The 27,513-nt window shown below is 43.7% G+C and overlaps 1 protein-coding gene across 1 annotated transcript; it reads left to right on the top strand.

The window, feature by feature from the left end:
* The first annotated feature begins 241 nt into the window (after positions 1–241).
* Positions 242–27,188, top strand: LOC122177462 (alpha-2-macroglobulin-like protein 1). The gene is made up of 29 exons (XM_042866842.1): positions 242–424; positions 1,115–1,277; positions 2,032–2,089; positions 4,508–4,680; positions 5,137–5,221; positions 7,432–7,543; positions 9,627–9,794; positions 10,027–10,257; positions 11,503–11,652; positions 13,027–13,111; positions 16,043–16,157; positions 17,388–17,613; positions 17,742–17,868; positions 18,415–18,536; positions 19,029–19,083; positions 19,688–19,771; positions 20,774–20,950; positions 21,081–21,162; positions 21,872–22,028; positions 22,432–22,506; positions 22,897–23,059; positions 23,400–23,614; positions 23,753–23,968; positions 24,066–24,190; positions 24,466–24,556; positions 25,304–25,372; positions 25,637–25,739; positions 25,880–25,921; positions 27,107–27,188. The coding sequence occupies exons 1-28, from the start codon at positions 242–244 to the stop codon at positions 25,918–25,920; spliced, it is 3,651 nt and encodes a 1,216-aa protein (XP_042722776.1). The 3' UTR covers position 25,921; positions 27,107–27,188.
* Positions 27,189–27,513: the final 325 nt, after the last annotated feature.

Raw genomic sequence — 27,513 nt, 5'->3', positions numbered from 1 at the left:
ACACACCTCTGTAACACGAAGTTATCTAAGAAATTCCTCATGTATTTACCTGAAATGTACTGTAGCTGTTCCATCACTTCTATGAGTGTTTTGTATTCTCACTTCTAACCACTTCTCCCTCTCCCTCCAGCAGAACAGCTGCTCCTAGAAAAGAGGTAAACCCTGCTGCTTCCTCAGGTCATGGATTATTAATATCAAGACAGAGTGAGACTAGCTAGATATCTTATTTTCCCATTGCAGGATGTACCTGATCATCCTTCCAGCTGAACTGTCCTTCCCCTCTTCCCAGAGAGTGTGCTTGGACCTCCGTGGCGTGGAGAAGAGTATTCATGTGGTCTTAACACTTGTACATGGATCTGGCAACCTCAGCCTCTACAGCAAGGTTGTCCGGAACAATTGGATCTTTGAGTGCTCCAGATTTCAGGTAAGGACTGTTCTTAGCAGGGGCTTGTGGCTGACACCTCCCAGAGTTCTGTTATGGCTCATGACTACTTTTGCCAGAGAAATGAAGAAAGAGGACGATGGGAAGAGAGAGGGCATGGGAAGGAGTTAAAGAAAAATTAGGTGGAGTGTAAGTGGAAGCTTAGTGTTTTTCTTTCTTGCCACTGCATGATATTTTTCTTGTTGGATAACTCACAATCCTCCTTGGTTCATCAGTTCATCAAGAGGAGGGCTGCCTGGATATTCACCAAAGGTCCAAATCAGACAGAGGAGCATAGAAACACTCAAGTGACAGCTGTGTGTCTCATTCTCCCCACTGAGAAAGAAGCATTGTCACAGGGTGACATCTGTGAGCTGTGATACAGTAAGAACCAGACATTTTGTCTCAGATAGTGTCCCACCACACCTCTTGAAGCACTGTAAAATATGCTAGAGGACTAGGAAGAGCGTAGAAGCATGTCTACACAGGCTCAGCACAAGGCTTTTTGCACTGCCAAACTCATAAGCCTTATTTTCTTTGTGTGAACTAACGGAACATGCTGTGCTTGCCTCCAGAGTAGGGTGGAGAGGAGGATGGCATCAAAGTTCAGGAGATGGAAGAAGAGCACCTACTATGATGCCATCTTGTCTTCCTTGACTGTTCCCTCCTAACCTGGTCACTTCCCTTTCCTAGGTCCCCAAGCCTGCAGGTAGTGAGGAGGTGGGTACTGTCCAGCTGCGCATCTCCAATGGCCAGTACTTCAGTGCAAGGGAAGAAAAGCAAGTCCTGATCCGCAAGGCTGGCACTGGCACCTTCATCCAGATGGAAAAACCTGTCTATAATCCAGGACAGACAGGTGAGCACTCTGCATGAAGCACCCTGACAGGTTCCCTTGATCTGTCTGGACTTTGTTCCTCTTTTTCCCTGAGGTGCATGTTCAATGCTTTGTGCCATGTAACCTTTGTGGGGACAAAAGAGAAAGATGCCTGCTGTTGAGGCTTCTACTGCCTGCTGGGGTGATGCACTAGTGCACTGTGTTTTAGGGAAGGGGCTTCCCTAAAAGAACAGAGCTGGTTTGGGTGAGTGAACAGTCATAAATATTGCTTTTCCCAAATCATGGGGTTCCAGTGAGGGCCTGGCAGGACTGATCTGCACACATCTGCACATCATGCACACAAAGAATTAGATGAGGAGCTCAGGGTACAGCTTTTGCAAAAGACTCTAACTTGTTAGAGTTGTTGTTAGAGACCAGCTGCTGGAAATGCACCTTGCACATACCCTTCTTTGTCCTGGCATTACCTTGTCCATGTTTCCAGGCTGGAGACAAAGCAAGACTTCTACATCTCCTCATCAGGCTGTGACTCCAAGCGCTTATTTGCACTGTGGTTGAGTGGAGCCAGAGGGTGAGAGAGAGTGCCAGAAAGCGCAGCAGGAGTAGGACAGTATATGGAGGGGAGAGACAGCCTGGATGAGCAAGTGCTAAGAGGAGATTGCTGGCAAGCCTGGGGGTGCCAGCAAGCTGTGATTTTGGAGAGATACGTGTGCAATGTAAGTGTCTGCCCATATGTCCCATGTGTCTGCAACATGCTCTTTTCCCTTTTTCCCCTCAGTGAAATTTCGGATAGTGACACTGACTGAAGACTTTGTTCCTGTTAACAACAAGGTAAAGCCTAAGTGCATGCCTGGAAGCCTATATACTTCTGCCAAGTCTGTTGCCTCTGCCAAACCCACAGTGTGATTGCTGGTTGGTCTGCGTGTCTGCAGTACCCAACAAAGCAGACAAGGACCTGTTAAAAAGCACTGCAAAGTACAATCTCATGGCTGAGTTGGTAGTCTCAGCTACTGTCTGGTGTGAGCTCTAGCATGGCTGCTGATATTTGAGAAGCATACCAGCATGCTCTGCTAGTTGAGTTAGTGAAGCGCAGCAGAGAAAATTCATGCATTTGTCCCATGACAAAAAAGCATCGGATTTTTGGGGGGGAAATGCAGGCTGCTGGTTGTAAGCATAATTACCAGACCTATGCCTAGGCTCAGCCAGAGCCAGACTTCCTCTCCTGCAGCTTTGTGGAGTGTGTTATACCTACAGGCAGCAGGAGGATTTATAGCAAGACAGGGTCCATTTGCAAAATTTTAAGAAATATTGATATGGGAAAGGATGTATATGAACTGATTATTAAAAAGAGAAAAGAGAGAAGAGTGTATAACCAAATTTTACTGACTTGCTTCTGGCAGCAGCACATTCTCCCTAAATCAAGGGAGTGAGAAGTTGCCAAAGACTTGAATAGGTGCTAGCCAGGAAACTGCAAGACTAGCAGCTTCCTACGGTAAGCAATTATAACTTCTGCCAGAAGCTATAAATATTTCATGTTAGTCTGTCCTGAAGCAATTTAAGGAGAGCCAACAAGAATTCATGCCATGACAGATAAATACTGAGGGACATAAATGAGCAGAGTTAAATCAAATCTCTGGTCTGAAATAAAAAGAGAGATTCTTATGTCTTCTTTGGTGCTGACTTCACTTTTCCTTTTTTTGTTTCTTTGTTCATTACTGATGAGAGCCTAGGATCATGCACTCACTTTCTGCCTCAGAAATAGAAGGCATCTACTTTAGATAACAAACAATACCTTTACTTCTATGTCTGCATTGGTTCATGAAGATACTTGGTCATAAATGCTTGTTGCCTAAGAATATGAGAAAATGACCACTGTAACTGTTAATAATGCTGTGATGAAAATGCGAGAAGAGGTCATGTTTAACCAAGATTATTATGAGGCTTGAGCGCACAGCAGCATTAAAGCCATAATATCTCATTTGTAAATTAGATGGATTGGTGATAACACAGGTGCTGTTGACTCACGTCTTATTTTAGCACTGACATTATATTCAACTACTATGTAAATAGTTAACCTGCATTTTTTTTTCTTCCTGAGAAAACAAAGCTGCCTATCACAACTTGCATGAAAGCTTAGAATGATGAATAACCTGAATCAAATATGGCCTTCTCTTCACAGACAGGTTTCTTTTTCCAGTCCTCTTATGTTCCATTCTCCCTTCTGTCTGCTTCCTGGCTGATAGCTGTGGTATAAGAACAGAGTTAATGTTAATAGACATAGAATGCCTTTCTTTGTGCCTGCCTATTACTGCCAGCTAGAGTTAGCAGCAGGACATATCTCCAAGCCTTAACTGCTAGGCCAGGGGCTTTAGAGGGAAATATGGAGTTTATTCATTTATAGGCAATGCAGTTTTCTATTTGTGAGAAACTGTATTACAAAATGGATGCCTTTTAATACTCATGAACTTAGAGTGATCGTATGGTAAGTCTCTTTACTTTTCTCCTTTCTTTATAGTAAATTACAGCTTCCAGGGTCACAGAATTAAACTTGAATACATCTATCAAAGTGCATCTTAAAAATTCAGGAATAAGAAAGGAAAACTCAATAGCACAGCTTTTCCTGTTACGTTTTATCCTTATTTCAAAACCTTGTAGGATCAAGCTGCTTGTATGCAGTGTTTGGGAATGGCAGTGTTGAAGTAGTGCATAGGCTAAGTGGATAGGTCTATACACAGGTTTTTACATCACACCGGCTTCTGATACTGATGTCTGTTTGCTTTGCAGTACTCCAAGGTGGAAGTCCAGGTGGGTATGTCAGACTCCCCAGATGTTACGAAGAAGGAGGGTACTTCAAGATGGGTATCTAGGCCATTATCTTAATATGTAAGACAGAGCACATATGCACCCTGTCCATATACCTTGTAGCAAGAATTGAAGAGCTAAATCATTCAGCCTACATTCCTTTCTGCATTTAGAACTCTGGATAGACTTTAGCTAACTCTTAATGCTTATCTTTACATAAGACCATAAAGTCTAGTTGTCAAGACCTTTTATACTTTCTTTTTCAAAGGCAGTACAGAGCAGGTAACCCTCGGTGCATTGGGCTCATGGCTGTTGGAGTTCTGGTGTTTGGGTTGCTTCTGTACCTTTTGTAGAAAACTAGCATGGCCTGTGAAAGACTCTGAAATCTTTCAAACTTTGAATCCAGCGGGCTTTGGGTACAGAAAGACATTAGTGACTACCTCATTTCATTTCCTCCAATTGCAGGACCCACATCAAAATCGCATTGGCCAATGGCTGGATGTGAGACCAAAACACGGCATGGCAGATCTTTCTTTCCCGTTAGCTTCTGAAGTCTTTGTGGGGACTTACACAATCAATGTAGCGAACCCAAAAGTGTCCGGTACTTTTCAGGTGGAAGAACACGGTAAGATGCAGTACAGAGAACAAGGAACTGTATGGAAAAAATGCTTATTTCTGTCTGTATAACAATATTACAGACAAACACTGTAAACTAAGATTTACTATCTAAGATTCAACAGAAATCTATAGAATAATTCACCAGTGGACAATATCAGAAATGCCAACAAAGGATGTTGTACTGCAGATTCCTGAAGAGGATATATAGTAACAAGTAGGATAGCACATAGTGAAAATACACCTAAAACCTCTGTGACTCTTAATATATTATGAGGAAAAAAAAAAAAAAAAAAAAAGGGATTCTTCCTTTAGATTCCCTGTTTTTAGTTAATCCTTGTTTTCCTCTCCTAAACATGTTCCTCCATGGGACTGCAGTCTTATGATAATACACTCTTCCCATTAATGATCCCACATCTAGGTAGACTGCTGCCTTTGATGAAGTAACTCTGTTTTTTTGTTCCAGTGTTGAAAAAGTTTGATGTTTTCTTCAAAGGACCAGCTCGGATTTATGCTTCAGATAAAACTTTCCTTCTGAGCGTGTGTGGCAGGTGAGGAGGCAATTCTGGAGAAAGGAAATCATGACTGTTCCCTCTCTTGAATCCAAGAAAGAGAAGTGGCTCAGGAAGAGCCAAACACAATTTTTTTTTTTTTTTTAAAAAAAGAAATCATAATTAGTGCAAGAGTCAAAATGTAGAGTTCTTATTTGGGAAATATGTTCATAACCCACACCTGGGAGAGACCATCCAGCTATAGTCAGACTTGTTACAGTCAAGAGATAGCCTGTACTGGAAGCTGCATGTGTCTGACTGTGAAAGATATGTTGTGGGGAAACATGCACATTTGATATGGAACCGATCTGTTGAGCTACAGGATCAGGAGCTGATGTTTCTTTAGAACATAGTATTAAGTTTAGCAGCATGAAATATTTCCTCCTTCGGAGCAATGGGTAGATTTTTCTCATTCTGCAATCATTAGCAAAAACTGAACATATGGGAATGTAAAGCAGAGGGCTTCCGCCTCAGAAGATATGAGCATGAAGGAAGAAAGAATGTTCTAGAAAACACTTCTTAGACAGACAAAAGAGGTGATCTGAACCATATTAGGGGCTGGGTTGTCTTGAAATTATTGCTGCCTTTTTGTTAATGGACTGGCATAATTTCCTATTGATTGGGACATTTATCATAAGAGCATATGAAGCACTAGTGGAAAACAGTACAGTGCTCTGCATCCTCAGGGTGGTTTTTGAACGTTCTCCTGTCACTGGTACAGTCAGGAAACACTACTGTAAAAAGATGAGAATACGGACAAGGAAAGGAAGGGAAACAGGACAAGCAGCAGAAAAGTCCACACTGATGAGGTCTAGGTTCTGCTGTGACTGAGCAACAAAAATGACAGCAGGTCTGATAATGAAAACAAGAGTTGAGATTATGAAATAAGCCCATAGTGAGGAGAAAAGTCTGAGGTCAATCTTGCAAGTCAGGTCAATGAGTCAGGCTGAGGAACAGTGAGGTGTATGGCCTGGTATAGGCATGCCTACAGTGTAGCTCACAGTCTGGAGCTTAAATACAGGTCCCAGATAGACGGGTGCCAGTGAAGCTTCTAACAGCTTTTACTATAAGATCACAAAGCTTCAGCATATCAGAGCTGGCTTTCAACTAAAGCCCTGGAAACGAAGGAAAGAGATTGCAAGGAAAGCTTACTAGTACATGGAAGGCTCTGGCAGATACTGCTGCAGAAAGTCTTCCACACCTGCAACTAAACAGACCTGTTAAGAGACACATAGAAAGTCAGTTTGCTGAACAAACAATAGATTTTCAAGCCACTGAGCATGAGTTTTACATTTGTTCTACCAACCATTCCACCACCTCTTGATTTACAGCGATGTAGTACTCAGTGTGAGTGAAAAATGCTTCTGGTGGATGTGCTGGATAGGATGCGTGCACTAGGGTGGGGAGAGGGAGGGGTAGAGACACTCAAACTGTCTTTGTAAGGCCAACACCAGGAAGGAACATTCTGTGAAATTCTACTACTATCTGCAGCAATAGACGGATCAATACAATGGGAAAGGTATTACAACAAAGGTGTGATGACAGAAGAAGCAGCACAACAGAAAAGTGCTACAAAGGAAAAGAAGATAACTCATCCATACCAGAAGAGTCTACATTTGCAGGAGAAAGCTTCACCAAAGAGAAATTTCCACAAAGAGATCTTTCCCCAGAGGGGGCCACTGCTTAAACAAGGTCTAAAAGAGGTGCAGCCAGGCTCCACCCCTTCCACTCACACAGCTGAATTGCCCTCACCTGTGCTCTCAGAGCTGACTCAGTCCTTTTCCCAGGTGCTCAATCAGTGGTTCAGGCCGTGACTCAACAGTTCCCATACACTCTCACACCATCTTGTTGATGTTTATGGGGATACAAGTTTCTGCTTCTTGTATATCTGATCTGTATCTACTGGGTGCTGTGTGGACACATCAGCTTAGATCAGCTCTTTGATTCTGCCTGCAATTCCAGGACACTAAGCACCCAGAAGTGGGAGAGCATTGGAAAGTGTGGTCACTCTCCTGCCTAGGCTCCGTTTCTGACCATGCTATACGTATATTTCTTCCCAGCTATACGTACTGCTGTATTTTCACTTGTTCTTATTTGCTTACAAGCTACATTAAGACCTATGTCAGGATGTCCACCTGTGTGGAATAATATGCTCAGTAAACCATACAGCAGTTCTCTGCATGGCAGCTCATGCGGTGTTCTCCCTGCAGGTACAGTTATGGGAAAGCGGTGAAAGGAACTGTGTGGATGTCTTTGTGCCAGAAAGCAAAGGGCTGTCCTCAAGATGTCAGCAAAGATATCTGTAGAGAATATAGCGGTCTGGTGAGTACGATCCTGGAAGATATATGGGTACTGGAGGACTATCACATAGGACCATATGTCAAGGGCTGCGAGAACAGAATGAACTGCTACTTAAGGGAGGTTTGCCAACCTCTATAATGTATCTGTAGGCTAATAAGTAATCATTTTTATTCAATTAATGCGATTATTGTTACCCAGGCCAACAGACAGGCTTTTATTGCTAGAAATTCTTTGTTATTTTTGTTATAGGCATAGGGAACAGAAAAGAGGAATTTCACAAGACAAAACTTGAAGAAAAGAAAAAGAAAATTTGTTCTTTTTTGTAAGGAAGTATAACTAGCCAGGAATAGACACAGTGTAAGAAACATCAATTAATAGAACTTTTTCAGATACAAAAATACAACATGATGGTGCACCCTCCCTGGAGCTGCACAAAAATGCCTATGCACAGGTGTAGACAAGGTTATTTCAACAGCCAATTCACACAGACACTTCTTTTTACCTTTTTTTAATTTATTTTTTTAATATTCTTTCCTTTTTCCATCCTTAAAAAAAATATGTTATAGTTGGATCCTTCCCTTCTGTATAAATGATTAGTACTTTTCATGCTTTATGATTTGTCATTATGATATATTATGGTAGTTGTAACCTTCCAGGTTTGAGAACAATTACTTTTATTCTGCAGATTCATTTTATTTCTTCAGTTCTCTCAGTCAGGTCTCTTAAAATGCTTGTATACTTACTTTGTGATCCAGTTAGTGCAGCCTTGAGTTTCCTACTAAAGCTGGAAAGTTACCAACGTTGTAACTTTAATGTAGCTGTGATAAGTGATCTGTTTATATTTCTATGATATGAATTACACATATTCATGCATATAACATTAAGATACTAAATTAAAAATGGGATCAGTGTATATGAGTCCACATTCTTACTTACTGCGATCAACAATTATGGCAGAATGTCTAATGTTGTGTACTTTTGATTCCCTTCTCCCCAGCCTCCAATTATATCTACCTTTTCCCATTGCAGACAGCAAGAAAGGGTTGCTTCACATCTTCAGTAAGCACAACAGTATTTAATCTGTCTCCCAGTGAGGAAGACAGCAAAATCTATGCAGAAGCTTCTCTCCTGGAGGAAGGCACAGGTACCCAGAAGCTTACAATCGTCTGAAGCAGACATTGTACAAGGATGAGAGGGTCCTTTCCTGGAGATTAAGCATCAGAGGAGGCATACATCCTCCTGTACTGCGATGTGCTGGGGCCACTAGAAGACTCAAAGGGTGCACATGCTTGAGGAACTTGGTCTGTCCAGCAGCGGGCAGGTGAGGTGTGGCTGGGCATGTGATCCTTCACAGCTTTGGAACACCCACACAAAACTGCCGCAGGAACAGCCTGTACATCTTGAAATGTGCTAATTTAGGAAGGAAGCCTGAGGCATTCCAATTGGCAGTCCTGGGAATAACAAAGTAAGATTAAACTAGGTGGTCATTTCCGATACTGATCTTGCTTCTCTACCTTCCAACAGGAGTCCAAATCAACACGTCCAGTCAAATTGTCATTTCCAGGACAGCTGCAAGTGTTGTGTTTGAGACACCAAATCCTTACTATATCCCTGGAGTACCCTTCAAGGGGAAGGTGACTTTTCCCTTGCTTCTTCCCTTCCCGTTATTTACAATTGAATTTAGTGTCAGCAAATTTTCCTGACCCAGACCATTTTCTGTTCCTTAGAGTAGCTTATCTTATAGTGTGTCATGTTACTTGATGGTGCAGTATAGCTCCAGTTTCTGCATTTCAGATTCTCTCATGTGATTACATCTGTGGCTTCTGCTAGGATTAGTGAATGATTTTTGCAAGTATTTCTCAGCTGTTGGCTAGGGCCTGAATTCCTCATGCTCTAGTCACATGCTCTTTTTGGAGAAGATAATTTTAAATCACCCTCAACTTATCTTCAAAGATAAGGGGGTTTTACAGATTTCCTGTCTTGGAGTCAGATTGAAGCCAATGCCACCAAAACAGGAAGGCATGTGTGGGAAGGAAAGTTTGGGGTATATGACACTGAAACACACGTCTGAACTTGGCTTTTCTGTCTTCCCTATTCTCACCAGATTAAGCTTCAGGACCACTATGGAAATAGTATGAAAAACAGAAAAGTTAATCTCATTGTAAAGTTCATGAGGCGTCAGCTTATTAAAACTTACATCACAGACAGCAGTGGAAGAGCATCATTCAACCTGGACACAACTGCCTGGAACACCTCCTCAGTCTCCTTGGAGGTAAATTCCACCTCTGCACACAGGAAAATGATAAACCTTGTGCTTAGTGCTTCCACTCCTGCCCTGCAGTCCCCTGCCAGTTCAATCCTGTGCTCCCCACACAGCTCTGCCAGTACAGAGCTATAAGAAAACAATGATAAGACTTTTCCAAACTGAATGAAGGGCATTTTAACAGAGCTTTGAAGTATGTGTCCTGTGTACTGATTTCTGTACATCTCTGTTTCCATCCCAGGGAAGATTCACACTGGAGAACGTCACGCAAAAACCTTGGAAAACTAGTATCAATTATATAAATGCCTACCATCACCTGCAGCCCTTCCATGTCACAACCAAGAGCTTCCTGAAAATACGCCCACTCACAGGGAAACTGCCCTGTGGGCTGAAGCAGAGTGTCCAGGTGACCTTCACACTCAGCAGGGCTGATGTGGGAGAAGACACCAACCGCATTGATTTTGCATATTACGTGAGTAAGGTAGACAAGAAACTAGATGGGGAAAGATAGCGCCTATGAGACCAGACCATAGTGAAGTATTATGTGTGTAATTTAGATCATCCCTAAAGTGATGACAATATGGGCTTGTTCATGGGGAAACTCTACACACGTGCAGAGCTCAGACATCCCTCCTGCATGGATGGGAGGAGACCTTTGCAACTCACTGTACCCTTATCTTCAGCCCGTTTTGCAATGGGAGATGGAAATGTTTTAAGCAGAATCTGTTCTCATACTCTTCTCTCTTTGGAAACTGGATGGAAGGATCACTTTTCAAGTTGGTTATCAAGCAGCTGCTCAGTGGAAATGGCTTCTAGTTTGGAAACATGCCTGCTAGAGGGGAAATACCTTAGCTCTCACTCTCTTTTATTCAGTGAATCCACTACATGGACAGATCACATCAGAATCTCATCTATAAAAGCTTCTTTTTCTCTACCACTGTGGTACCTGTAAATCTGCCAAGCCTGAAATATGAAGATGAATTGGACCAACAGTTCATTCCTGTGGTTGCTTAACAGTGCAAAATGCACACAGATTGAGCGTAAGTTTGCCCTGGTTTCAAACAGCAATCTCCTCATTCAGTGTTCTCACCCTTCAGGTCACTGGAAAGGCTGGCATTGTCAACAGAGGTTGGAGAAGTGTTCAGGTTGGAAAGTTGAACAGTAAGTCTGCAGTGGCCTGGCTGACCTACAGGAAACAGTTTGGCCTGTTGGGTTTCTAGGTCAGATGGTGAAAGGTGCTGGAGTTTCTCTTGAACTGCCTGAAACTACAGCTCCTGGGCTGTCAGAGAATAGGACAGAGGGAGATGGAGGAAGTAATTGTACCATCTGGGAGAGGAGAAACAGCAGAAAAAGAATTACTGAAGGGAGGAGAGACTGGGAAAAACTGTGAAGAGATGGAGTTCACGGGGTTAGAAAGTGGAGGGAGAGGGCAAACAGAGCAACACTTTGGTTTTATTTCCTCAGTGCTGAAAGGCTCTTTCTCTATCCTGCTGACCTTCACTGCTGACTTCACCCCTTCACCTTGCTTAGTGGTGTATACTATCTTCCCTAATGGAGGAGTGACAGCTGATAGCATCCGTTTTGATGTTGCCTTGTGCTTTCAAAACCAGGTGAGACTCACACCTAAAGCTGAGGGAGAGCTGTGCCACATATCCATCAGCCTCCTCATCCTTCTTTCTCTCTTTTTCATGCTTCTTTTTGTGGTGTGTTGCTCAAGGTCAAGGTAGATTTCCCAGCTAAAGAAAGCCACACAGGGTCAATAGTGCAGCTTCAACTTGAGGCAGCCCCTGGCTCCATGTGTGCAGTACAGGCAGTGGATGAAAATGCGCTCCTCATGAGACCGGAGAATGAGCTGACAAGCCAAAAGGTGAGTGCAACTAGCCAAAAAGTAAAAGCAGGAGTGATGTATGAGCTAAGAGAGATAGGCAGGGACTGTGGCAAAGGGAACTGGAGGCTAAGGGGGTCTTTGTGTAGTGAAGTTAGAGTAGGAAGCAGGATCTGCCTTGACAGATGGCAGGATGTGTGCTGGGGAGGAGGATGGAGTGAAGCATCTGGAGCTATCTGCTCATTGCCTGATTCTTCCCTGCCTGCGAGTTTCTCTAGGTATATGGCTTGTTCCCTGCTATCTACAGACATGGATACCCTGCCCAAGTTGAAGAGCATTCAGATCACTGTTTTCAGCCCCAGTTCATGTCATCTTGGCACCAAGGAAAACCACAGCATCCCTTTCAGCCTGATATTTTCAACCTCTTCTGGGTAATCAACTGTATATTTTCCCAGGGCTACCAAAACTATGTACATCTGATATATTATTCTTCCCAAGAAATCTGACAAAACCTTGCCTTCTCCAAGCAACTGTTGCATTCTGTCCTGACATAGCTGTGCTTTCTCAAGAGATGTGAGATACCATTATTAGTTTGAGCACCTTTATTCCCCCGCACTGATGCAAAAAAGAAAGTTGATAAGGTCCTGATCTGGCAGAAACCAGATTTATGAATTTAGGAATGAGGTCATGGGCATGTGTAATGTTTGTTTGCATTAATAGAGAAGAGACAGACAAGGAATGGTCCCAACCAACAGATCGTTTACATGACCAAGTCATTAGCCTTCTCTCTAATAGTGTTTTGGACTCTTCCAAGGTAAATCTTCTGCTTTCTTCAAGGTAGGTGTCCTCTAGAGATTACAAATAGAAATTAGAGATTACAAATAGAAATGACTAGACTTAAGCTGTGTGAATACAAGACTAGCAGTGCCATTTGGCCTTGGACATGGGGATCAGATCCTGTTCTCTTTTATTTAGCCACATCCTAGCAGGCTCTTTTTCAGCACAGGAGTTATTCCTGTGTTTGTGGATATGCACATTGTCACAGCTTTAGAGGAAGAATGAGGGAGGAAGCTTTTCATCAGTCTGTGTTTCAGGTGGCAGATTTAATTCCAGGTATTCCCTCTGGTGCACATGAGGGGAAGGGAAGTGGCACTGGCAATGGAAATGTGTTAAGAGGAGCAAGGTAACTGTCTGTCCCACAGAACAGAGGTACTTGTTTAGTAAAAGAAGGGACTGGGGCAGCTGAACCTTACTTCCTCAGCATGGTGTCTGTTTGGACAAGTGCTACTTCTAGCTGCCTGGGCAACTGGCTTTCCTAGCTGTGATGATTTTCAGAGTTATTTTGAGGAGCAGTGCTGCTCTTCCCCACTCACACCTGCTTTTCTATTTCCCTTGCCCTCCTTCTTTTTCCAACAGGACATGGGTCTGAAAGTCTTCTCAAACCTTGCAATCAAGAAGCCAACTCAGTGCACTCAGCAGGCAGAGAGGAAGCCAACCATGGGTGAGCTGTACTTTCTGCCTACCCTTATGCTGGGGTCTGAGGTCACATAGGTACACAAGCCATCTGATCACTGGACTTTGCCAGTGGTGAGGAGTATGAATGATGCTGTCACAGCCTCACTGCCAGGCCTATCAACCTTCAATAGGAATGCCTGAGTCACTATAAAAACAAGCAAACAAGCAAAAAAACCCTTTGAAATATGTCACTATCTGTGTGTTCTCTGATGTTAAAGGATGGTGCTCCATTTCCTGATACAGACAAGCCTGAGCACAGACCAAGATCTGGAAGTGTTTCCTAGTGATTATACTAGGCTGTGCTGTGGCCTGGCTTGACCCCAGCCATGGCTATGAGGGCTGTTGTTTCCTTCTTCTGTCTCTCAATTTGCACAAAATAATATTCCCAAACTAACTCATCTGCCTGCTGATATTTAAACTACAGTTGTTTGCAAAGGGCTGTGAGTTTTCTGCAAACAAACAAACAGGAATAGTGTTGTGCACAGAATTAAACACTTACACTCACCTTTCTAAGAGCACAAGAGCTCTCTGTCCCCCAGAGTAAGAAATAAAGCAGATGAGACAGGAAACCAGCATTACTGAGCAAGGACCTGCTGGTCTTGTTCAGGGCAAAAAAAGGAAAAGTATAAGCAGTGGAAGCAAGGAGGGGTGGCCTGGGAAGAATATAGGGATGTTGTCCAGATATGCAGGGATGTGATCAGGAAAGCCAATGCACAAACAGAATTTAACATGGTAAGGGATGTGAAAAATGACAAGAGGAGATTCTACACTGGGAAGAAGAGACAGACAAAGGAGAGTGTACCCTCTCTGATAAACAAAAAGGGAAAGCTGGCCTCCTCAAATATGCAGAGGACTGAAGTTCTTAATGAGTTCTTTGCCTCAGTCTTCATTGCATGGCAGGCTTCCTATTCCTCTTGTGTGAACTTCCTCTGCCTGAACTTCCAGGCAGGAGTAAAGAGAGCAAAATTCCTCCCACTATAAGACTGGAGCAAACCTGAGACTACCTCATGAGGCTGAATGTGTATAAATCTATGGGGCCAGATGACATGCATCCCAGAGTTCTAAAGGAACCGACTGATGTGGTTGTCAAGCCACTGTCCATCATATTTTAAAATTCGTGACTGTCAAGTGAAGTCCACAGTGGCTGGAAAAAGGGAACATTGCTCCCATATTGAAGAAAGGGAAAAAAAGAAGACCCAGGGAACTGCAGGCCAGTGATCCTCACCTCTGTGCCTGAGAATATCGTGGAGCAGATCCTCCTGGAAGACACGTTAAGGCATGTGTGAGTTGAGAAAGTGATCCAAGACTGATAGGATGGCATCACCAAGGGCAGATCAGACCAGGCAAGAACAATCCAGTGGCCTTCTATGGTGGAGTGATGGCAGCAGTGGACAAAGAAAGGTTGCAACTGATGTCATCTACCTGGACTTGTTTGCAGACTTTGGTTAGGTCCCATACCACATCCTTATCTCTCAATTGGAGATATAAGTATTTGAAAGCTAGACTATTAGGTGTAAAAATAATTGGTTGGATGGTCACAGTCAGAGGGTTACAGTCAGTGGCTCTATGTCCAGGTTGCAGCCAGTGATAAGTGATGCTCCATAGGAGTTTGACTCATGTCCAGTGCTCTTCAGTATCTTTATGATGGACAGTGGGATTGAGTGCACCCTCATCAAGTTTGCAGATGACACTAGGATGAGTGATGTAGTTGACACAAAAGAAGGGAGGGATGTTACCCAGGGGACTTGGACAAGCTCAAGAAGAGGGCACATCAGAATTTAATGAGGTTTAACAAAACCGAGTGCAAGGTGTTGCACTTGACTTAAATCCCAGATAAAAGTACAGATTGGGAGAACTTGTTGAGAGTAGTTCTGTGGAGAAGGACTTCAGTACCCTGGTCAACAAAAAGCTGGACATGAGCCAGCAGCCTGCACCTGCAGCCCTGAAGGCCAAGTATATCCTGGGGTGCATCAAAAGAGGAATAACCAGTAAGGAGAGGGAGGTGATTGTTCCCCTCTACTTTGCCCTCATGGGGCTTTACTGGAGTACTACATCCAAGCCTGAGGACTCCAGTTTTCAAAGGATGCAGAGCTGTTGGAAATTCAGAAGAGAGCCATGAAGATGATCAGAGAAATGGAATACATCACTTATGAAGGAAGGTTGAGAGAGTTCGGCTTGTTTGTCCTGGAGAAGAGAAGGCTCCAGGAAGACATAATTGTGGACTTCCAGTACTTGAAAGTAGCTTATAAGCAGGAGAGGAACCTATTTTTACATGGTCTGATAGTGGTAGGACAAGGGAGAATGGCTTTAAACTAAAAGAGGGAAGATTTAGGTTAGATATTAGGAAGCATTTTTATACTCAGAGGGTGATGAGGCACTGGAACAGGTTTCCCAGAGAGGTTGTGGATGCCCCATCTCTGGAGGCATTCAAGGCCAGGTTGTGTGGGATCCTGGGTAGCCTGATCTAGTGGCTGGCAACTTGTCCATGGCAGGGAGATTGGAACTAGATGATCTTTAAGTTCCCCTCCAACCTTAGCTATTCTATGATTTTTTGATTCTATGGTAATGTTGGTTGAAAGGGCCCTCTAGAGATTCATTAATTTTTTAGTAGAAACTTTTGATCATGTCAGCAAGGGTTTTGTCTAGCCAAATCTCTGTAAACTTCTAGACCAGCCAGCGGTTTCAATGAGCAATACTCATGCCTCATTGGATATGATACTGCCACTGATACTTCCGTTACCATTTTCCCCCTCTTCCTATTTTCCCTTTCCTACCAAGTCATCTCACTCTCTTGTGTCAGTTTCTGTCTGACTCTTTTCACTTACTTTGCCTCTTGCCCCACTGCTTGACTGTCTGTCATTAATAGGTCTCATCTCTGGATTCCTGCTGTAGTGGAAAACTTCAGTCTTTCTTTCAGGGGTACCTTCTATGGAAGATCAAAGAATTACTAAGGAACAACCCCAGTTTACAACCCAAGGAAGATTTCAGAGCTCTTTGCCTGAAACTTGGATCTGGGATCTCTTCTTCGTTGGGTAAGTGATGCCAGACTTCACAATCAGATGGAAAAATGAACCCTTGTTATTAACTTGTATCCATTCAAAACAGCACTCACAGGTGTGAAGAGAGGTCTGTGTATGAATTTTATGGCTCTTCCCTAAACTTACAGTGCATCCAAATGAAGGACTAGTGGTCTTTGAGGAGCAGAGCTCCATACATTCTTAGAAAAGACCAGAGCTTCTCATGATCAAAATACTGAGTATCCTCTCACACACTAGTGAACATTCCACTTAGACTTCACAATTTGGTGGGTGCATCAGTTAAATATGTAGTCTTTGTTGCCACAATGCTTGCATTAGGACTAATCAGCAGTCAGGGGAATGTGGTGCTGCTGCTTTCCAAAACACCATTCTGTTGACTTGAGTGTACAGAGCTGGAATGCTGGGTCAGTGTGTTGCTTGAGAAAAGAGTATAACATCATTGCTAACAGAATTTAAGAAGGAAATATAACTTTAGGGAATAGATTCAGAGCACTACATTGCTCTGAGCCATTGGAGGGGAAGTAACTTATGACAGAGCAGAGGTTGATCTGAGACTGAGTATCTGTACTGCATCCCTCATCTGAGACCTTTGAGCTCTTCCCATTGCAGTGAGAATAATTTACGGAATCAAACTCTATAACCCAGAGTTAGGTTATAAAGCAGGTATGTTTTATTCAGCATTTGGCGCCAAACTGGGTGCAAGGGGGATAGCTCCTCCGAACTTGCACACTATAGGATAAAAACTTGGTACAGATATAGGCTGAACTAATACATAATCAGCGTTTTTCCTGGAATTCATATACGTATTCATTACATTTCGGAGAACCCACCAGCATACGGTCCCTCCCTCTTGCACGTGCGCCGTGGGCAGTGGGGGTCTTCTTCTGGTGGTCATGGGATGAAGGCTCATTGTCTTCAACCGAAATAATCCAATCAGACCCGTTCCTTGTGTGATGTTCTCTTTAAGTTTACAATAGAGTTTCAAGATGTTCTTTTCTTATCTGGCCTCACATCCTGCTTACCTGCATTTCTATGCAATAGTTAACCCTTATCTTGTCCTCTCTTTACTCACATTCCTATGCAATTGTTAACCTTTATTTACTGCACATTCTACTTGCTACATTCTTTTGTCTTGTCTTCCTTTACAGCTGGCCCATGTTTACCCTTCATCCCCTAACTCAAGATGGGACAAATTTATTTATGCAAGTGCTCTCCTCTTCTCAGTTCCAATGGCAGCAGGAGCATTCCAGTCATGACACCTGATGCTGTCACGAAGTGGAAAGTCAAGATGTTCTGCTTGTCTGGGAGGACGTTTGGCCTTGCTCCAACCACGAGTCTCAGAACAGTCCAGCCTGTCTTTGTGGATGTGACACTGCCATATTCTGTGATCCGAGGAGAGACTTTCATGCTGAAGGCTACTGTCTTCAACTACCTACAGCAATGCCTACAGGTAATGTGCCTGTGCCACAGGAAATACTGTATGGGACAGGTCTATCAAGCCCTCCGTTTTTACGGAACATGTACCACCTCATCTTTCCAGAGCTGCTCAGTCATTCTCCTGTATCATCACTCTTTCAGATACATGTGGCCCTAGATAAATTGCTGGACTTCCAGGTGGAGGACTGCCAGACCTGCAGGAACAGAGAGTGCCTGTGTGTGGAAGAGTCCAAGACCTTCACGTGGAATGTGACAGCAATCCAGCTGGGTGTGGAAAGAAAAATGGGAGTAGTGGTGGGGAACCTTAAAACTGAAGTGAAAGGGAGTGGGAGATCCAGAAAAGCTGGCAGAACCTTCAGTTTATCTTTAGTAGTACAAGAATGCAAGCCACTGTACTTGCTTTCTTTTTCCTGTCTTAGACAGGCTCTTGGAAGAGGGCAGGAACTGAATGGGTGACACAGAGGATTACTGGGGAGAGAGATGTAGGAGCAGCTGGGGAGAAAGAGGCTTCACAGACTGGAGTGGGGGAACCCAGTGTGGTGCTATACTTCATATGAAATGGGAAGGCATCACTGGAGACCAAAGAGTTGAACTTTCTTACACTACAGTCACATGTAGTGGATTATAGTCACTGTTGGTGAGGCATTACCTTCATACTTAAGCTGTCTGAACAAGCTGTCAGCACTGACTGGCTCTTCTCTGCCTGTTAAGCCACTAAGTCTATGTGGACAGGCTTCCTTCCAGACCTGAGACCACTTTTAGTTAAAGTTTGCCTACAGACAAGAAACAAGCTCTGCCTCAATTTATTTGCTAGGGACTCTGAATATCACAATCAGAACTGAAGTACTGGACACAACACCACGCTGTGGGGGAAGGAAGCCCTTGCCAGCTACCATGAGACGGAGGCATGCTCTGATCAAACAGTTGCTGGTTCGGGTCAGTATGAGAGTGGGTTCGTTTCTCTTCCAGACTATCTTTGCATGAGTGAAGGGAGGTTGAGCTGTGCTAAGCAGTTTTCTCTCCTTTTTTTTTCTTCTTTTTTTTTTTTTCCCCAGCCTGGTCTTAGTTTGCTTTGTTTTCCCCAGGACCCAGTCAAGCCTATTCCCTCCTTGCATTACTCTTTCTTGAGCTGCATTTGTATGCCAAACTGTGTTTCTTCTCTTCCCTTTCTGCTCAATCATCTGCTGTTCATTAATTTTTGCATACGCGCACTGAAAAGAGAGTCCTGTCTTGTGGGCTTACTTTTGATTTCTTAATCAGATACTTTCAGTGCAGCCCTGCCAAAGGTGAGGAGGATGGAGTCCTTAACAGCTTGTGGACAGACCCCTCAATTCAGACCTAAAACTGCTCTCCAATTTTTCTGCTGCTTGGGAATTTTGTGCATTATCTTATTCCTTACATCTCATGCCTTTATTTTTGCCCTGGCAGCCAGAAGGTGTGCTAGTGGAGAAGTCTTACAGCTCCCTTTTGTGCCCAAGAGGAGGTATGTAGATAGGTTGAATGGGTCCTGCAGACTGAAAAGAAATTGACTTGAGAATAGGACTGATCTGTGGGAGAGCTGATGAAAGAATATTTTCACATGATTTTTCATATAGGAAATTTCATTTCTTATTAGGACAGAAAAGGACAGGAAATATTACTTCTACACTTGCTTCCCTGTTGAATTTGCCCCCGAGTTTAGGTGGCAAATTTGTGCTGTGTTGCCTCCTTTCCCATTGCAACTCCTGGATGTTCCTGGAGCATGATAATCAGTAAATGAGGAGCTCCTGCCATATCACCCTGCAGCACTGCAAGTCCCTCTAGGATGTCCCCAGCTAGTAATGATCAGCTGTGACCTGTGTGGAACTTGTGAAGGATGGCAAATTGAGTTGTGCAGCTCGGTGATCTCTTATCCTGTCCAGCACCTCTCAAGTTATTTCTAATCAGAAGTTTCCAAGCAATGGAGTGATGACTGGGACAGCCTATAGAGAGCACTCTGCATAAACAGGATATAGGCAGTGTTCCATTTATCTGTTCCAGAGTTGCTTGTCAGATTAGGTACTTTAGATTTGATTTTTCATACTGAACCTTTTCCCTGTTGTTATCAGGAAACGTCGCTGAAGAACCTATGCTGATTCACCTCCCTGATAATGTAGTGAAGGGATCTGCCAGTGCGTCAGTTTCCATCTCAAGTAAGTCAAGTAGCTCACTGACTGCTATTACAGAAGAGCAAGGTCTAACTTGGTAACAATGTCAGGGTATCCATTTGAAATGATGCTGCTCAAAAGAGAAGACACTAAGTTTCACTGCTTTGTAAGATTAGACAACACCAGGTTTTCTGTATGTTTATTAGCTCTTCGATTTTCATGGGAAAACTAATTTGCAGAGAAGAATAATCCTCATTTTTTCTAGCAAGGACTTTGGAGCAGAGCCTGGAAAACTAATTTTCTGTGACTTTGAGAGTCTGGCTAGTTTTTGTAGATACTATCTTTAAAATTCAAAACTATCTTATTCTCCATTAAGTTTCACCGCAATAGTAAAAGCTACTAGAGAGGAGAAATCTTTCTCAGCATTGCTAAGCTGCAAAAGAGTTACTGGGAGAGACTACTGGGACCAGACATACCTACCATTCATTATGCTTCTTTGACTTGACTCCTTCACCAATGACAGAACTGGTATTAAGCTAGGCCTGGCATAATTCCTCAAATAAGGGAATAAAACACAAGAATTTTCTCACTGTTTGAGGGACACACACTTTCATGCCATCTGACTAGCACCACTACTGGCTTAGTGATATTTTGATGTTCAAAATATGGCCAGGTAGAATAGGCTACCTAAAAACCTAAGTCATCTAAAACTTTGTCTAAGAGCTTCTATACCTGTATGTCTGTATGGCATTGCCTGAGTAATTTTAGCCCTGCTCATAGCATTTTACAAAAGCACCTGCTATGGTTGGAGCACTTCACACTGAAAAAGTTCAGTGAGAACTCCATAGAGGAGTTGTCCTGTGTCACATCCCCCCAAGAAAGAGCAGATGCAGAATAGTCATCTTGCTTCATTCTGCACTCAATTTTTTCTTTCCCTTTTCTAGTATTTTCCTTCTTTGCTGAGATAACACACTATTATCGAATTCCTAGTTGAGGTTTATCTCAAATTTTACTTAAATTTGCCTTCTTTCTTATACTGTTGCACAGGTGACCTCATGGGACTGCCACTACAGAACCTGGACCGCCTGGTGCAGATGCCCCATGGATGTGGGGAGCAGAATATGGTTCTGTTTACTCCCATTGTCTATGTGCTGCAGTACCTGGAGAAGACAAGGCAGCTGACCCCTGTGATCAAAGAGAGAGCAACCGGCTTCTTGCACAAAGGCAAGTACAGTAGATTCACCAATGTCCCCCATGTCCAATGTACTAACAGCTTTCTCCCTGCTAGTCATTCTGTCAGTGCTGGCCTTTCTGAATTACTATGCTTTATTAATCCTTGTTCCCATCTCCCCAGGCTACCAAACACAGCTTCTTTATAGGCATAGAGATGGGTCCTACAGTGTCTTTGGGCAGCAGGATGGGGAAGGGAACACTTGGTAAGCACTGGGAATAATTCTTGTTCTTAATTTGTACTGTCTGGGCCATGGCAGTTAATGTGCCTGTGAATGGCTGGTAGGATGTGTGTTCTCTGTTTTGGAGACAGATTGAGGGATTTGAGACACTTTAAAAAGGAGTCAGGCAGGGCAGCAGAGCTGCTGGGAAAGTGGAAAAAAGGTATCATCTCAGGGGGCAGGAGATCCCTTTTTTTCTCTGTGGACCCAAACACAGCATCAGGTTCTTCCTGTGATGCCCAAGCAGCCAAGAGGGGTACATTCTGACTGGAGAAACATCAGGGAAAGGCAATGAGAAATTGTTTTCCCGGTGAGGGAGTTGCTTATGAGAGTTTCAAAGAATTCCACTGTCATTGTGATGGCTGGGCTGGGAGAAGTGAAAGGAATGGAGATTCAGTATTGTCTCTACGTACTCAAGGGAGATGAGGTGCAAGAGGTAAAAGTAGAAGGCCAGAGATTTTTCATTTGTGAAATAAATGAGTAATGCAGTAGTACATGCCTGACTGCGTGAACCAAGGGTGAGGGAGAGGAGTTACTTTTCACTTTTAGCTTGCTTTTCCTGTGAAAGAGACATTTTTTAAGCACCCACAGTGTATCAGAAGGCCTCAGGAAAAGTCAAATGCCTCGGGAAGCATTAGTCTTTCTTTTCGTGTTTTTGTGTTTCTATTTCTCTCATAACTCATCCTCTTCCTAGGCTGACAGCTTTTGTAGCCAAGAGTTTTGGCCAAGCCAAGAAATATATCTATATAGATGACAAGAATATCCAGGATGCCCTGCGCTGGCTGGAGCAAAACCAGCTCCCCAGTGGCTGCTTTGCCACCAAAGGAAATCTCTTTCATTCCTCTCTGAAGGTAAATGAGAGCCAAGTCAGGAAGCACAGCTGGGGAATGGTGGAACAAATATTGTGGTGGCAAAGGGTTGTGGGATCCTGGAAAGTCACTTCCACAAGTCATGCAACCAGTCTGAAAGAGAACAGGGTTTGAGGCAGGGAAAGCATAAGAAATGCTTCTTCTTGGAAGTCACTTTCTGAGCCCTTCAAACACTACTTAGAGAGTGAAAGGTGCTTCAGGTCTTGGCACAGTCTGGGAGGACACACGTGAGAGCTGTGGAATCCATGCTTAATGAGAAGCTCCAGGTGTAGTGGTGTGTCTCCGCCTCGATGAAATCTCTCACCTGCAGAGTATCTCTGGCAATTGATGACTCCTCACGGTTTGTCCCCTATGTGTGATATCTGGTGATGGATTCCCTCCACAGGGCAGCTTGGATGATGAAATCTCTTTGGGAGCATATGTTGCTGCAGCACTGCTGGAGCTGGGTCAGCCACTGAAGGTGAGCAGACCCCTGCTACTTGCTGTTATCCTTTTCTCTCCCATGCCTGCTCCCTGCAGTGGAGAAAAAACTCAAAACCCTGGGCTCCTGCAGACCATAAACAGATCAGGTGCTGCTAAGAGGGTCCCAGTGTTTGGTGAAATTGTTAACTCCTTCTAAGAGACAGCACTGTAACATTAGCATAAAGCAATAATGTTTGGTGGCTATGGTTTCCAGTGCACAATGGGATTGAACTACTTTTTTTTTCCTCGAGAGAGAGTGGTAGTTTAGTGGGTTTTGCTGGAGCCACACTTTAAAGATAAAGTCTGGCTCCCTGAAACAACCACCAGAAAGAGTCTGATACTTTCTTTGTACCTCAGAGTTTGGCATATGTCTCTTCTATGAATGCAGGGCAAGTTGATGCAGACTATCTTCCACTGCCTACAGCATGCAGTTCACAACATCACCAACACATACACAGAAGCTGTGCTGGCCTATGCTTTTGCCCTGGCTGGAGACTATGAGATAACCCAGGAGCTGCTGTACAAGTTGGAGGAACAGGCCATCAAGTCAGGTGCTGACTGTTGGGGCAATATCTCTTGTTCAATTGCTAGGATCTGGAGCAGTGTGTCTGTGCATTTTGCCTGCCTGGAGTTTATAACCAAATATGCTAACCTATGGAAGAGGCTTAATGAGGGAAAAAAAATACACTTGCATTTGTGTTGTAACTGAATCACATTAAATGCAACATATTATTTAGGAAGCTATAAAGGGTAACTTATCAGAATTTTTTTCCTCCGCCTGGAGAACTTAAAAATCCTCTTGTGGGAGGAGAAGGGGTTAGAGTTTTATTTCCCGTTTCTAGAACCCTCTGTTTCTTTCATTTCAGACAGCCTCTCCTTTTCCTTCTGTAGGAGGACAAATACACTGGAGTCCCAAAACAAGCTCCCCAGCTTCCACCGACTTCTGGCATAGTACCCAGTCAGTGGACATAGAATTGACAGCTTATGTACTCCTGGCATACCTCTCCAGGCCACAACTGAATGCAAGGGATATGAAAACTGCAGCTGGTATTGTGGTGTGGCTGACCCAGCAGCAGAATGCCTATGGAGGCTTTGCCTCCACTCAGGTAACAAGTAGCTCCATGTGGATTCATCTACTTTTCCACTTGAAGTTGACAGGGCAAGCCTTCTTAAGGTCTTCCTGTTCTGATTTGGCCTCACTAGAGATAATGCTTCCAGGGAGGTGACTCTTTCTTCCTCCCTAGGACACAGTTGTTGCTCTGCAAGCCTTAGCAAAATATGCAGCAAGGATGTTCAGCACATCAGGCCAAGCACTTGTGAAGGTGAAGTCACAGAGGGATTTTGGAAAGACATTCCAAGTCACTCGCCAGAAACGTCTCCTCGTGCAGCATGCAGAACTGACAGAGATCCCAGGGCAGTTCTTGGTGCAGGTCCAAGGCAGAAGCTGTGTGTTTGCTCAGGTAAGGAGGTGAGGTGAATGTGGGAGAGAGGTGGGGAACTCTGTCTCTTCTCATTTCATGAGATCATTCCTGGTCTGTCTTTTACCCCACCTCGCAGACAGTGCTGAGGTACTATGAGCCAACTCCACAAACCTCCATAACCTTCAGTCTGCATGTCAACACAGAGCTGGCCAACTGTAGCCAGGACAATATGCATGTTCTCACCGTCCACATTCTTGCCAGGTAACCCTAATAACTATTTCTTCCCCCAGTAAGACACATGCTTGCAGTCTGCAGCTGGAAAAGCCTCAGAGCTGCAATGGAGGGACTGGACATAGGCAGGGGAGAGGGTGAAGCTGGCAGGTGGACGGGATGGGAGGAGAAATAGATGCCTTTGTCTCAGTCCCAGATAGGCTTCCTGGCTCAGGATCCTACATGCAAGATATGGTGGTAGAGAGGGAGTTGGGAGGACTCTGCTCTCCCTAAATCAGACCCTCTGACTGTTTGATGTTCTTCAGCTACACTGGCAGCAGAGGCACATCCAACATGGTGATCATGGAAGTCTCCTTGTTGTCTGGATTTGTCCTAGCTCCAGGATCCAGGATGTTGGTAAGGGGTATGGAATAAAAAGAAGAGTGCCTCTGGTAAACATGCCCCACATGTTTGCTGCTATTAGGAACTATTTATTTCAGGCTATGAGGTAACTACATTAGTAGGGTGCCCTTTGCTACTGACACTGAACCAAAGACATTCATTTCAATACATGTCCTGCAAGGGTCTATTACAAGAGGTTCACTTTCTTCTACAAGAGGTGGTTCACCTTCTTCCACTGACACTATTCTGGACCAAAAGAATATGCTGTTGGATTACTAAATGCCAGCATTCATTTGTGAGAAGTTTTGAAGAAAGATTTCTTAGAGAGGCTTTAGTTCTAGCCAGTAAGGTATGTTTTTTTCCCAATTCATCTATGAAATTGAATGCTGAATTATTCACACAAACCCCAGACAGGTATTTAAGAGCATTCTAGTTATTAGTGAGATAAGATAACAACAGCCTTTACTGGTGCATGTTTAATGATCAGTCCTATATACAGTGCACTGCCTTTTGTCCCCAGAATGAGAAGTTCCTCTGAGTGGGAACAGCGTAGTTCACCCCTGAGATGAAGCTTGCAGGAGATTCCCCAGGAGGGACCACTGAAGATAGAGCCAAAAAACCCTTGTGTGTGCAAAAGACATAGTCCCACTCAGAGTCCAGTTCCATGTTATGCCCACGCATACATAACGTGGACAACGGTTCCTCAGATCAGCACTCCATAAGGGAAATGCTCACAAATTTCTTTGTTGTTTCCTGTCCCAGATGGAGCGCAAAACCATCATTAAGAAAGTAGAAGTGAAAGCTGATGTCATCTACATTTATCTGGACAAGGTAAATGAAAATGACAGCATTAGTTTTGGCATACTGAGAGCAGGAGGCAAGAGGACAAGGAACTATATGAGAAGCCCAAGGCCGTGGTAGAGAACACTGATAAAACTGTGGTGAGAGGAAGCTTGCCTATTTTGTTTGGTTTTCCTCACACACTCCATTTCCAAAATCCTGAATCTTGAATGGATGAGTGAGATTTTGTACAGGAAAGAATTCAAGCTTAGGAAGATGAAGATTCACTGACTTCTTCCTTCCTCCTTCCACTAGCTTAATGATGAGTCTCAGACTTTAATTCTGCAACTGGAACAAATAATTAAGATGAAGAATCTGAAACCAACCATCATCAAAATCTATGATTACTACCAGCCAGGTGGGTTGCCACTTTCCTTCCTACTCTGTGTTTGGAAGCTGAATTCCTAGTTCTCTAGCTGTGTCCAAGCAAAGTCATTGAGCACTATTCCTTGTGCGCATGTACGTTTGCGTAATTGTCTTCCTCATTTCCTTTTGCAGAGGAGCAAGCCTTGGCTATGTACAGTGCTGTCTGTAGCTGAGGTAGGCAGCAAGTCCCTGTGTGATTCAAAAAGTGTCATCATGAAATGGTAGGTTTTGAGTGAGAGAGAAGAGAATGTCTGGGAAGAATGTAAGCAATCTGAACCAGGAAGTGGTTAAGAAGTGGAGAGTATATATCCAGAAAAAATGAGGAATAAGCAGTTGTCTGTAACAGAGCATCTAGAACTAGGCTAAGGACAATTCTGTAGCCAGAGAGACAGCTGAAAGACTCTGGTGGCCTCTGGTGGGAGTGGGGAAGGAAAGACTAAGCATAGTGACTGCATCACATGGAGTGAGAAGGCAGAGCTAACAAAGAGATTCCATTCCCTTCTGAGTACCTGCTACACTCATTGCAGGGTAGGAAACAGGGATTTGGGAAACGAAAGGAGCAAGCTGAAGCTGGGACAATGTAATATTTTTCATTGTGGGATGACATAACTGGCAGTTGGAAAGGGAATGGATTGTCAGTAGCAGCCTGAGGTGAGGACAGGTCTGGAACTATCCCTCCTGGAAGGACAAAGCAGAATTTTGGCATAGAACATGCTGCATCCTGACATCATCCCATAGAGCACTGTGGGAGTTTCCAGTTTTCCACTGGGGAAGGCCCAGGCAGTTTTGGGTTGTAAGTTGCAACTGTACATTTTTTAATTGCTTGTGTCCTTTATGCAAGCTCCTGTGCCATCAGCCCTGCTTTGAAGCAGTCTCCACACAGTAATGCAGTGTAATTAAGACTGTAGCCCATCACCCCTACTCAGCAGCACATCTTTGCCCACTGTTTTTAGCAAAGCTCTTTGAAAGCAACTATTATGTTGTACAGCAGACAAAGTGTTGAACTTATCCCAGTCCCTCCTTGCCTTTGACTGAAGCTTGTGTGATGATCACAGCTGCAAAGTACAAACTCTGCCTTGAGGGGTTTTTCCTGTGCATATCTGCTACTGGCAGGCTAGAGTTTTGCACTCTACGCAAACACAGAACAGATTTGAAGGAATTATTTTGCCCAGGTACTTCTAAACATGATTTTCCTGGTTTGGGAGAAAAATGCTGAAAAACATTGAACAGTCACTCAACCGGATCATTCTAGTCTCCTGACTTTTAATAAGAGAGCAGGCATAGTTCTAGCATTTAAGAAGCTAACAGCTCAGGAGGTTATTTTCAAATATTTTCTCTTTGCTTCTCATCTCCATGTAGTAGCTGTTAACAGGAGTGACGAGAGGAGTGATGGTCACAGCGACTGCAGAGATTGTCTGTTCCCGTGGAGACAACAAAGGACAAGAAGTCTATTTTCCTGAAATATTAAAACTGACCAATAGGAAATCTGTGGGTTTTTTTGTGTGCCTTGTGACCAAATAGGACTGCCAAGTCATCAAAGACAGGGATCTCTCTGACTGTCCTCTGAGCATGTTTCAGCTACCTGCACAAAGTCTAGAGCAGAATCTTCACCAAGATGTGTGGGGCTTGTGACAGGCATCCCAAAGCAGGGCTGTGTGTCTCCCACAAGGTGACTTATGATGCAGGTGTTTTTCTCCATTTTCTGGGCTGGACTGCAGACAAAGACATGGGGAGATGTGGCAAGACTTAGAAAAGAATTAAACACT

This window comes from Lagopus leucura, unplaced genomic scaffold (genome assembly GCF_019238085.1).
Source record: "Lagopus leucura isolate 7727_CA_CO unplaced genomic scaffold, USGS_WTPT01 Super-Scaffold_100001, whole genome shotgun sequence".
Taxonomy (NCBI): Eukaryota; Metazoa; Chordata; class Aves; order Galliformes; family Phasianidae; genus Lagopus; species Lagopus leucura.
This window is presented reverse-complemented; position numbering and strand designations above follow the sequence as displayed.